General features: G+C 37.1%; 1 protein-coding gene and 1 long non-coding RNA gene across 2 annotated transcripts in view; both read left to right on the forward strand.

Annotated features, from left to right (window-relative positions):
- LOC110463831 (hemicentin-1-like) overlaps nucleotides 1-4,060 on the forward strand; it is a 30,216-nt gene extending 26,156 nt beyond the window's left edge. The window contains exons 11-13 of the mRNA XM_021518715.1: nucleotides 175-339; nucleotides 1,432-1,563; nucleotides 3,241-4,060. Coding sequence (XP_021374390.1) covers nucleotides 175-339; nucleotides 1,432-1,563; nucleotides 3,241-3,473 — 530 coding nt within the window. The 3' untranslated portion in view covers nucleotides 3,474-4,060. The remainder of the gene's footprint in view (nucleotides 1-174; nucleotides 340-1,431; nucleotides 1,564-3,240) is intronic.
- Nucleotides 4,061-5,922: 1,862 nt separating this feature from the next.
- LOC110463836 lies at nucleotides 5,923-9,303 on the forward strand. Its single transcript, XR_002464431.1, has 3 exons — nucleotides 5,923-6,080; nucleotides 7,173-7,304; nucleotides 9,190-9,303. It is a non-coding gene; the product is annotated as an uncharacterized LOC110463836 (long non-coding RNA).
- Nucleotides 9,304-13,542: the final 4,239 nt, after the last annotated feature.

A 13,542-nucleotide genomic window follows, 5' to 3' on the forward strand; every position in this document is an offset into this window, starting at 1 on the left:
TGTTAATGCATGTATTGTTATATTTAACCATCACGTGTGCTACTTTATGCCGATGTAGTGGAATTGTAAATATTTTAATATCATGTGTAGAAATATCAGAAGGAGTAATGTGATATGGACTGAGCAATTTAAATGATATCAAACATTCATCTACGATGTACCTGTTATTTTTAGTGGATGGAGCATGGTCGTCATGGCGAACCTGGAGCGCATGCGCTGTTGTTAACAATGATGTCATCCGGTCAAGATGTCGGAAGTGCACGAATCCAATCCCACAATATGGGGGAGCATTTTGTCCCTACAAATCACTGGACTCCGAGGAATGTCCACTTTCACCAGGTGTGCAACATTTGCACCTTTTTACTTAGGGGGTCATTGAATTAAATTAATCAAGAGATTGTTTGGATAATTATCTGTCACTCTATTCTGTTCTTATTGATAAGTGTAAAGTGTACGCCATGTAGCTAAAATGTTCTTTTAGAATACAAACTCAATTAGTCTGTCTTGGTGTTTCTGGATATATAATAAGACTATCCCTGAGGTTTGTGTTATCCTGACCCCATAGGTAAATGGAGATGCTGTACACTTCACCAGGTCTGCCACGTGGACCGCTTGTCGTTCATGATAAATAGAAGACATGGAAATGATGGTCCATGCAGAATGTCCTATTTTCCTCGTGTTCCCGCCAACATCAAACTATATTGATGAAATCTAAGGTTACAATGACGTTTTCTGGTCAAATATCAGTTGGTTATGTTACAGATGTTTCTTTAAATTTAGTGAAAGGTTCCAGTAAACTTCCACAATTATTATTCCTGCCAGGTACTACAATAAGTCTCTTTAGGAGAGAAGTGGTTCATTTTACAGTGTACACAGCCAAGTACAACTACAGTATGCATTTGCAAATTTAAAACGGTTTTGCGGGCGTACTGCCTGTTTGGACGATTAAATCAGGAAAACAGGATAACTTCCCTTATCCGCTTCGTTTGTCCTCCGGTTTCAGCTCAGTTTATATATATAATTAGTGGTCTACTAGTGTAGCTCGGTGGCCTCTCTAAAGGTTGTTCTTATCAATCTTGCCACTTACATTTATACATTTTTTTCTTTGCTATGACATCTGCTTGGCATTGTCAGATTCAGTTTTATGTGGATTCTACTTTTTTGTGTGTTTTTTCCTAGCTGAAGAATTGTTATGCTTTAGACTAATTTTACATAAGTTACAGGCCATAGAGGATATAGACACATATCTTGAATATGGTTTTTATCATCAATATGGACGAACATGTTCTTAATGTTCACCTAAGATCCATAGCTGTGTTTGTGTGATGTGTATACAACGTTTCCTAAACAGTCTTGTAAATATATTTGTCCTGAACAATTTAGAAATGGGATAATTAGCCTGCCTAATTATGTATTTGTCGTTTTGATAAGATACCTTCAAGCCTAAATGCAGGTGTCGACAAGCTCGTATGCCAGTGGTTAAAAACATCAGTGTGACTGAGTTAGTAGCCATCATAGACCAACTGAAAGAGGAATTGACAGTCGACAAAACCCAAACATCCAGTAAGTACCAATGATAAAACAGCGGGTACAGAACATAACGTCAGTTAAGTACGAATGATTAAACAGAGGATACAGATAAAAACGTCAGGTAAGCACGAATGATTAAACAGCGAGTTATGAAAACAAACAGTGGGTACAGAAAAATATGTCGGGTAAGTCCAAATGATTTAACAGCGGGTACAGATAAGAACGTTAGGTAAATACAAATAATTAAACAGCGCGTACAGATAAAAACGTTAGGTAAGAACGAATGATTAAACAGCGGGTACAGAAAGAAAAAACGTCAGGTACATGTACGAATTATTAAACAGTGGGTACAGAAAAGAATGTCAGGTAAGTACAAATGATTAAACAGTGGGTACAGAGAAGAATATCAGGTAAGTACGAATAATTAAACAGTGGGTACAGACAAGAATGTCAGGTAAGTACGAATGATTAAACAGTGGGTACAGACAAGAATGTCGGGTAAGTACGAATGATTAAACAGTGGGGACAGAAAAGAATGTCGGGTAAGTACGAATGATTAAGCAGTGGGTACAGAAAAGAATGTCGTGTAAGTACGAATGATTAAACAGTGGGTACAGAAAAGAATATCAGGTAAGTACGAATGATTAAACAGTGGGTACAGACAAGAATGTCGGGTAAGTACAAATGATTAAACAGTGGGTACAGAAAAGAATGTCGGGTAAGTACAAATGATTAAACAGTGGGTACAGAAAAGAATGTCGTGTAAGTACGAATGATTAAACAGTGGGTACAGAAAAGAATGTCAGGTAAGTACAAATGATTAAACAGTGGGTACAGAAAAGAATATCAGGTAAGTACAAATGATTAAACAGTGGGTACAGAGAAGAATATCAGGTAAGTACGAATAATTAAACAGTGGGTACAGACAAGAATGTCAGGTAAGTACGAATGATTAAACAGTGGGTACAGAAAAGAATGTCAGGTTAGTACGAATGATTAAACAGCTGGTATAGATAAAGATGTGAGGTAAGTAAAACATCAAACTTATTAAATCATAAATGTCGAATAAGTTAGATACATAGAACATCAGCTTGTTAAAACACAAATGTCGAATAACTTAGATACATAGAACATCAGCTTGTTAAAACACAAATGTCGAATAAGTTGGGTACATAGAACATCAGCTTGTTAAAACATAAATGTCGAATAAGTTGGATACATAGAACATCGGTTTGTTAAAACATAAAATGTCCAGTTAGTAGTATACGTAGACCATTAAGCTTGTTAAAACATATATGTCGAATAAGTTGGAAACACGGACCATAAGCTTGTTCAAACATAAATGTCGTTGGATACACAGAACATCAGCTTGTTAAAACATTAACGTTTAGTTAGTTTGAACAGTAAAGCGTCTTGAAAGGTTCATCTGTCAAGTAAGTTTAAGCAAAAGAACAGCGGCGAGAGAAAAGTGCAATTGACGCAACACAATGGAATACATGTTGTTATACTTAACAGCAAAGAGGGAATCAAACACAATCAGAAAATAAATACAAATTGTGGAAAAATCAAAAGAATGGAGAAAAACGTTTAGAGTTATCAAAACGCAAACTCAAAAAAAAATGTAACATTGAAGAATTGTATCCAGAATCAATTTCGTGATAATGAAGGGGTACATGTATCTGTTTGAAGCATTCTCTTTGTCAATTACAGCGGCTGTTAGGAAGAAAATGTCTGCTCCAGATTCTCGGAAGTCCTCGGCGGTCATAGGAGCTCTACTGGGTATTGTTATGTTGGCTATACCCATCCTCTTCATTTGTGCCATCGACTTGGTGAACGTCTACCAATATTTTACTGGTAGATATAGGATTTGGCCATCACCGAGAGGACAACTTCAACACACCACTACTCCAACTCGCCCTCTGATCATGAATTGGAAGATTTAATCATCAAGTGGTTCAATACTGGATATTATTATACTGGGCACTCTTAGGATGTTCTCCTTAAATACCGGTATTGTGGATGATGCCATTCCGTTCTATATAAAATGTAGAGAACATAAGTTTGAATTCCGATGTTGAACTGGAGTCTTTAAATATGACTTATCAATAGGTTGACATTAAGGGTGGCAATACCATTTTTAAAGGGCTTGTCGGACCATCAGTGTGAAATGTTTAACCTACTATCAATGTGTAGAGGAACTGGACTTGGCCAATCGGCAATGATCACTTACAAAAATATACATCTTGATTTTGGATGTTCCGGTTTAAATTCCGGTTGCATTTTCTTTACATATGTTGACAACCTTCGCCCGTGCTATGCACCCAAGAAACATCACCCAGACATTTACAAAAGTGTTTATCAAGAAACCAAGAATGTGTTATATCTATTTTATCAAGTTCATATTAACATGTACATATATTTACATGTACCTGCGCACCTTTGTCAATTACGTCTTAAGTATGTGTACTCCATTTATGACGTCACAAATAAATTTTAATCGCCTGAAGAGCCCCAAGATGGGCGAAAGCGCTAGCCGATTATACTAGTCTTCGTGTTTTGTTTTATTTATATATATAAATATATATGGGGCAAAGAAGTAATTCCAACAGTGTGGACAAGTTTAGGTTGTCAAATTTTCGGAGCGATCCGCTCCTTTTTCAAGACACAGTGAAACAGAACAGTTACATGTACATATACATCATATTACAAGAAGATAGAATTGATATACTATAATTGAATATATATATATATATTGTTAACTATTATTAGTGTCATCTTTTGAAATGAACATTGTGAATAAATTCATTTTGTCAAAGACTAAAACCGTCTCTGTATAACATTCGAATGTACTTGAAATTAAACAATGCATTTCTTATGGTAGATGTAGTGTTATAGCTGCACTAGCCAAATAATTCAGACGTCCGGTTTAAATTGTTTGGAACTTTATATGTATCCGATTAAAAAAATCATATTTCGTTCATTTTTGTATTTGAACTTAACACAGATTTCTTCCATCAACGTTGTATGGAGTTTTTAATCGATTTACTTTCACATTCATATAATGTTTAAATCCGGGTGGTGGCAGTGATGGCACATATACAAACTCACATCGATAAACATGCGTATCACTCAACAAAATACTGGTAATGTTCCTTAAACCCGGAATACTGGGTAATTTAAAAGACCGGATACCAGGTGATGTCACAGACCGGATACTGGTGTATGTCCCAGAACGGATACTGGGTAATGATACAGACCGAATACTGGGTAATGTTATAAATCGGATAATGGATAATGTCACCGACCAGATACCGGGTATGTTATAGACCGGATATTGGGTAATATCAAAGACCGGATACTGGGTAATGTTATAAACCGGATACTGAGAAATGTTATAGATCGGATACTGGGTAATGTCACAGACCGGATACTTGGTAATGTCACAGACCGGATGCTCGGTAAAATCATAGACCGAATGCTTAGTAATACCATATACCGGATACTGGGCAATGTCACAGACCTGATATTGGGTGATGTTACAGACCGGATATAGAGAAATGTCAGACCTCATACAGGGTAATATTACAGACCGGATACTGGGTAATATCGCAGACCGAATACCGGGAAATATCACAGACCGGATACTGGGTAATGTCATAGAAAGGATACTGGGTTATGTCACAGACCGGTTACCGTGTATGTTATAGATCGGATATTGGGCTTTATCAAAGACCGGATACTGAGTAATGTTATAGACCGGATATTGGGTAATATCAAAGACCGGAGACTGGGTAATGTCACAGACCGGATACTGATAAATGTCACAGACCGAATACTGGATAATGTCACAGACAGAATACTGGATAATGTCACACAAAGGATACTTGGTAATGGCACAGACTGGCTACTGGGTAATATCGCCGACCAGATACTTGGTCATATCACAGACCGGAAACCGGGAAATGTTGTAGATCGGATACTGAGTAATGTCACCAACTGGACACTAAGTAATGTTATTATTTTTTCATATTATTCCCGACAAGAGATTGGAGAAATGAAGTCGCTAGAGCGATGACAAAGAGTGTAACATACGTACATACGTGTGTACGGGTTAAATCCTATAGATCCCCTCGAAATATTATGGCGAGGGGATAATAAATAGATCTACATTTTCATATTGATTAGACAAAAAAATAATCTTTGTTAATCTTTGTTAATGCATGCATTGTTATATTTAACCATCACGTGTGCTACTTTATGCCGATGTAGTGGAATTGTAAATATTTTAATATCATGTGTAGAAATATCAGAAGGAGTAATGTGATATGGACTGAGCAATTTAAATGATATCAAACATTCATCTACGATGTACCTGTTATTTTTAGTGGATGGAGCATGGTCGTCATGGCGAACCTGGAGCGCATGCGCTGTTGTTAACAATGATGTCATCCGGTCAAGATGTCGGAAGTGCACGAATCCAATCCCACAATATGGGGGAGCATTTTGTCCCTACAAATCACTGGACTCCGAGGAATGTCCACTTTCACCAGGTGTGCAACATTTGCACCTTTTTACTTAGGGGGTCATTGAATTAAATTAATCAAGAGATTGTTTGGATAATTATCTGTCACTCTATTCTGTTCTTATTGATAAGTGTAAAGTGTACGCCATGTAGCTAAAATGTTCTTTTAGAATACAAACTCAATTAGTCTGTCTTGGTGTTTCTGGATATATAATAAGACTATCCCTGAGGTTTGTGTTATCCTGACCCCATAGGTAAATGGAGATGCTGTACACTTCACCAGGTCTGCCACGTGGACCGCTTGTCGTTCATGATAAATAGAAGACATGGAAATGATGGTCCATGCAGAATGTCCTATTTTCCTCGTGTTCCCGCCAACATCAAACTATATTGATGAAATCTAAGGTTACAATGACGTTTTCTGGTCAAATATCAGTTGGTTATGTTACAGATGTTTCTTTAAATTTAGTGAAAGGTTCCAGTAAACTTCCACAATTATTATTCCTGCCAGGTACTACAATAAGTCTCTTTAGGAGAGAAGTGGTTCATTTTACAGTGTACACAGCCAAGTACAACTACAGTATGCATTTGCAAATTTAAAACGGTTTTGCGGGCGTACTGCCTGTTTGGACGATTAAATCAGGAAAACAGGATAACTTCCCTTATCCGCTTCGTTTGTCCTCCGGTTTCAGCTCAGTTTATATATATAATTAGTGGTCTACTAGTGTAGCTCGGTGGCCTCTCTAAAGGTTGTTCTTATCAATCTTGCCACTTACATTTATACATTTTTTTCTTTGCTATGACATCTGCTTGGCATTGTCAGATTCAGTTTTATGTGGATTCTACTTTTTTGTGTGTTTTTTCCTAGCTGAAGAATTGTTATGCTTTAGACTAATTTAACATAAGTTACAGGCCATAGAGGATATAGACACATATCTTGAATATGGTTTTTATCATCAATATGGACGAAGATGTTCTTAATGTTCACCTAAGATCCATAGCTGTGTTTGTGTGATGTGTATACAACGTTTCCTAAACAGTCTTGTAAATATATTTGTCCTTAACAATTTAGAAATGGGATAATTAGCCTGCCTAATTATGTATTTGTCGTTTTGATAAGATACCTTCAAGCCTAAATGCAGGTGTCGACAAGCTCGTATGCCAGTGGTTAAAAACATCAGTGTGACTGAGTTAGTAGCCATCATAGACCAACTGAAAGAGGAATTGACAGTCGACAAAACCCAAACATCCAGTAAGTACCAATGATAAGACAGCGGGCACAGAACATAACGTCAGTTAAGTACGAATGATTAAACAGAGGATACAGATAAAAACGTCAGGTAATGATTAAACAGCGAGTTATGAAAACAAACAGTGGGTACAGAAAAATATGTCGGGTAAGTCCAAATGATTTAACAGCGGGTACAGATAAGAACGTTAGGTAAATACAAATAATTAAACAGCGCGTACAGATAAAAACGTTTGGTAAGAACGAATGATTAAACAGCGGGTACAGAAAGAAAAAAACGTCAGGTACATGTACGAATTATTAAACAGTGGGTACAGACAAGAATGTCAGGTAAGTACGAATGATTAAACAGTGGGTACAGACAAGAATGTCAGGGAAGTACGAATGATTAAACAGTGGGTACAGACAAGAATGTCAGGTAAGAACGAATGGTTAAACAGTGGGTACAGAAAAGAATGTCGGGTAAGTACGAATGATTAAGCAGTGGGTACAGAAAAGAATATCAGGTAAGTACGAATGATTAAACAGTTGGTACAGACAAGAATGTCAGGTAAGAACGAATGGTTAAACAGTGGGTACAGAAAAGAATGTCAGGTTAGTACGAATGATTAAACAGCTGGTATAAAGATGTGAGGTAAGTAAAACATCAAGCTTATTAAATCATAAATGTCGAATAAGTTAGATACATAGAACATCAGCTTGTTAAAACACAAATGTCGAATAAGTTAGATACATAGAACATAAGCTTGTTAAAAAACACAAATGTCGAATAAGTTAGATACATAGAACATCAGCTTGTTAAAACATAAATGTCGAGTAAGTTAGATACATAGAACATCAACTTGTTAAAACACAAAATGTCGAATAAGTTGGGGACATAGAACATCAGCTTGTTGGGGGATAAATGTCGAATAAGTTGGGGACATAGAACATCAGCTTGTTAAAACATAAATGTCGAATAAGTTAGATACACAGAACATCAGTTTGTTAAAACATAAATATCGAATAAGTTAGATACATAGAACATCAGCTTGTTAAAACATAAATGTCGAATAAGTTAGATACACAGAACATCAGTTTGTTAAAACATAAATATCGAATAAGTTAGATACATAGCACATCAGCTTGTTAAAACACAAAATGTCGAATAAGTTGGGTACATAGAACATCAGCTTGTTAAAACATAAATGTCGAATAAGTTAAATACACAGAACATCAGTTTGTTAAAACATAAATATCGAATAAGTTAGATACATAGAACATCAGCTTGTTAAAACACAAAATGTCGAATAAGTTGGGTACTTAGAACATCAGTTTGTTAAAACACAAAATATCGAATAAGTTGGGTACATAGAACATCAGCTTGTTAAAACATAAATGTCGAATAAGTTGGATACATAGAACATCGGTTTGTTAAAACATAAAATGTCCAGTTAGTAGTATACGTAGACCATTAAGCTTGTTAAAACATATATGTCGAATAAGCTGGAAACACAGACCATAAGCTTGTTCAAACATAAATGTCGTTGGATACACAGAACATCAGCTTGTTAAAACATTAACGTTTAGTTAGTTTGAACAGTAAAGCGTCTTGAAAGGTTCATCTGTCAAGTAAGTTTAAGCAAAAGAACAGCGGCGAGAGAAAAGTGCAATTGACGCAACACAAGGGAATACATGTTGTTAGACTTAACAGCAAAGAGGGAATCAAACACAATCAGAAAATAAATACAAATTGTGGAAAAATCAAAAGAATGGAGAAAAACGTTTAGAGTTATCAAAACGCAAACTCAAAAAAAAATGTAACATTGAAGAATTGTATCCAGAATCAATTTCGTGATAATGAAGGGGTACATGTATCTGTTTGAAGCATTCTCTTTGTCAATTACAGCGGCTGTTAGGAAGAAAATGTCTGCTCCAGATTCTCGGAAGTCCTCGGCGGTCATAGGAGCTCTACTGGGTATTGTTATGTTGGCTATACCCATCCTCTTCATTTGTGCCATCGACTTGGTGAACGTCTACCAATATTTTACTGGTAGATATAGGATTTGGCCATCACCGAGAGGAAAACCTCAACACACCACCACTCCAACTCGCCCTCTGATCATGACTTGGAAGATTTAATCATCAAGTGGTTCAATACTGGATATTATTATACTGGGCACTCTTAGGATGTTCTCCTTAAATACCGGTATTGTGGATGATGCCATTCCGTTCTATATAAAATGTAGAGAACATAAGTTTGAATTCCGATGTTGAACTGGAGTCTTTAAATATGACTTATCAATAGGTTGACATTAAGGGTGGCAATACCATTTTTAAAGGGCTTGTCGGACTATCAGTGTGAAATGTTTAACCTACTATCAATGTGTAGAGGAACTGGACTTGGCCAATCGGCAATGATCACTTACAAAAATATACATCTTGATTTTGGATGTTCTTTACATATGTTGACAACCTTCGCCCGTGCTATGCACCCAAGAAACATCACCCAGCACTCGTCAAAAATCACATTTACAAAAGTGTTTATCAAGAAACCAAGAATGTGTTATATCTATTTTATCAAGTTCATATTAACATGTACATATATTTACATGTAACTGCGCACCTTTGTCAATTACGTCTTAAGTATGTGTACTCCATTTATGACGTCACAAATAAATTTTAATCGCCTGAAGAGCCCCAAGATGGGCGAAAGCGCTAGCCGATTATACTAGTCTTCGTGTTTTGTTTTATTTATATATATAAATATATATGGGGCAAAGAAGTAATTCCAACAGTGTGGACAAGTTTAGGTTGTCAAATTTTCGGAGCGATCCGCTCCTTTTTCAAGACACAGTGAAACAGAACAGTTACATGTACATATACATCATATTACAAGAAGATAGAATTGATATACTATAATTGAAAATATATATATATGTTGTTAACTATTATTAGTGTCATCTTTTGAAATGAACATTGTGAATAAATTCATTTTGTCAAAGACTAAAACCGTCTCTGTATAACATTCGAATGTACTTGAAATTAAACAATGCATTTCTTATGGTAGATGTAGTGTTGTAGCTGCACTAGCCAAATAATTCAGACGTCCGGTTTAAATTGTTTGGAACTTTATATGTATCCGATTAAAAAAATCATATTTCGTTCATTTTTGTATTTGAACTTAACACAGATTTCTTCCATCAACGTTGTATGGAGTTTTTAATCGATTTACTTTCACATTCATATAATGTTTAAATCCGGATGGTGGCAGTGATGGCACATATACAAACTCACATCGATAAACATGCGTATCACTCAACAAAATACTGGTAATTTTCCTTAAACCCGGAATACTGGGTAATTTAAAAGACCGGATACCAGGTGATGTCACAGACCGGATACTGGTGTATGTCCCAGAACGGATACTGGGTAATGATACAGACCGAATACTGGGTAATGTTATAAATCGGATAATGGATAATGTCACCGACCAGATACCGGGTATGTTATAGACCGGATATTGGGTAATATCAAAGACCGGATACTGGGTAATGTTATAAACCGGATACTGAGAAATGTTATAGATCGGATACTGGGTAATGTCACAGACCGGATACTTGGTAATGTCACAGACCGGATGCTCGGTAAAATCATAGACCGAATGCTTAGTAATATCATATACCGGATACTGGGCAATGTCACAGACCTGATATTGGGTGATGTTACAGACCGGATATAGAGAAATGTCAGACCTCATACAGGGTAATATTACAGACCGGATACTGGGTAATATCGCAGACCGAATACCGGGAAATATCACAGACCGGATACTGGGTAATGTCATAGAAAGGATACTGGGTTATGTCACAGACCGGTTACCGTGTATGTTATAGATCGGATATTGGGCTTTATCAAAGACCGGATACTGAGTAATGTTATAGACCGGATATTGGGTAATATCAAAGACCGGAGACTGGGTAATGTCACAGACCGGATACTGATAAATGTCACAGACCGAATACTGGATAATGTCACAGACAGAATACTGGATAATGTCACAGACAGAATACTGGATAATGTCACACAAGGGATACTTGGTAATGGCACAGACTGGCTACTGGGTAATATCGCCGACCAGATACTTGGTCATATCACAGACCGGAAACCGGGAAATGTTGTAGATCGGATACTGAGTAATGTCACCAACTGGATACTAAGTAATGTTATTATTTTTTCATATTATTCCCGACAAGAGATTGGACAGGAGTGCATCACGTGTCCACCGATAAAAACCGATATTGACTTGGAGCGCGCTATTTAGGTTGAAGGACTGGGTGTTTCTAAAAATAGAATTATGACGTGTCTCCAAACGAACGCATCGTCCCGCTTCCGTAGATTTTTGCTGTGATACTTTTTCAGATTGCTAACATTACTCTTTTGAAAATAATAAAACAGTTGTAGCCTTTGACTTCGGTCGATACCTGGATTTATCGACCCGAGAAAAGATATATTAACCTCGGACTGCGTCCTCTGTTAATATATCTTTTCCCGGGTTGATAAATCCAGGTATTGACCTCAGTCAAATGCTAAAATTGAATATTAAAGACAGGATACTAGGTAATGTAACAGACTGGATGCTCGGTAATATCACAGACCGGATACTTGGTAATATCACAGACTGGATACTGAGCAATGTCACCGACCGGATACTAGGTAATGTTATAGATAGGATACTGGGTAATGTTATAATACGTATACTGGGTAATGTCACCGACTGGATACTAGGTAATGTTATAGACCGGATACTGGATAATTTCACAGACCGGATACTTGGTAATATCACACACTTACCGAGCATCCAGTCTGTTACATTACCAAGTATCCTGTCTTTAATATTCAAATATAGCCTTTGGCTGAGGTCGATACCTGGATTTATCAACCCGAGAAAAGATATATTAACAGAGGACGCAGTAAAATCACAGCAAAAATCTACGCAAGCGGGACGATGCGTTCGTTTGGAGACACGTCATAATTCTATTTTTAGAAACACCCAGTTCTTTAACAAGAATCACTCGCTACAAGTCAATATCGGTTTTTATCGGTGGACACGTGATGCACTCCTGTCCAATTTCTTGTCGGGAATAATATGAAAAAAATAATAATGGGTTATGTCACAGACTGGATACTTGGTAATGGCACAGATCGGGTCCGCGTTAATGTCACAGACCGGATACTACATTTTGATAATCTCACAGACAGGATACTGGGTAATAGTATTGAACGAAATATTTGTTATTAATGTCGCTGAAGTGAATAGCAAGTGATTCGACTGAGCGAAATACTTGGTACATTTGTTAAACGACTGGGTAATAACATTGAACGGAATACTGGTTAATGTTACTGAACAAAATACTGAGTAATTTCACTGAACGGATTTGTAGATATTCTCAATGAACAGAATACTGGGTCATCTCACTTAACTGTTTAGTTAGTACAATGGTATATCAATGAACAGAACACTTGGTGATATCGCTGAGCGGAATACCGTACTGGGTATTATCCCAGGATTGCCTACTGTACGGAATACTGAGTAATGTGACTGGACTGTAAACCGGATAATGTGGACACTGTAAGGAATACTGGGTAATGTGACTGGACCGTATACCGGATAATGTCGACAGTGTAAGGAATACTGGGTAATGTGACTGGACCGTATATCGGATAATGTCGACAGTGTAAGGAATACTGGGTAATGTGACTGGACCGTATCCCGGATAATGTCGACACTGTAAGGAATACTGGGTAATGTGAATGGATCGTATACCGGATAATGTCGACAGTGTAAGGATTACTGGGTAATGTGACTGTACCGTATACCGGATAATGTCGACAGTGTAAGGAATACTGGGTAATGTGACTGGACCGTATATCGGATTATGTCGACATTGTACGGAATACTGGGTAATGTGAATCGATCGTATACCGGATAATGTGGACAGTGTAAGGATTACTGGGTAATGTGACTGGCCCGTATACCGGATAATGTCGACACTGTAAGGAATACTGGGTAATGTAACCGGACCGTATACCGGATAATGTCGACAGTGTAAGGAATACTGGGTAATGTGACTGGACCGTATACCGGATAATGTCGACACTGTACGGAATACTGGGTAATGTGACTGGACCGTATACCGGAAAAGTCGACAGTGTTAGGAATACTGGGGAATGTGACTGGACCGTATACCGGATAGTGTCG

This window comes from Mizuhopecten yessoensis, unplaced genomic scaffold (genome assembly GCF_002113885.1).
Source record: "Mizuhopecten yessoensis strain PY_sf001 unplaced genomic scaffold, ASM211388v2 scaffold10933, whole genome shotgun sequence".
NCBI classification, from domain to species: domain Eukaryota; kingdom Metazoa; phylum Mollusca; class Bivalvia; order Pectinida; family Pectinidae; genus Mizuhopecten; species Mizuhopecten yessoensis.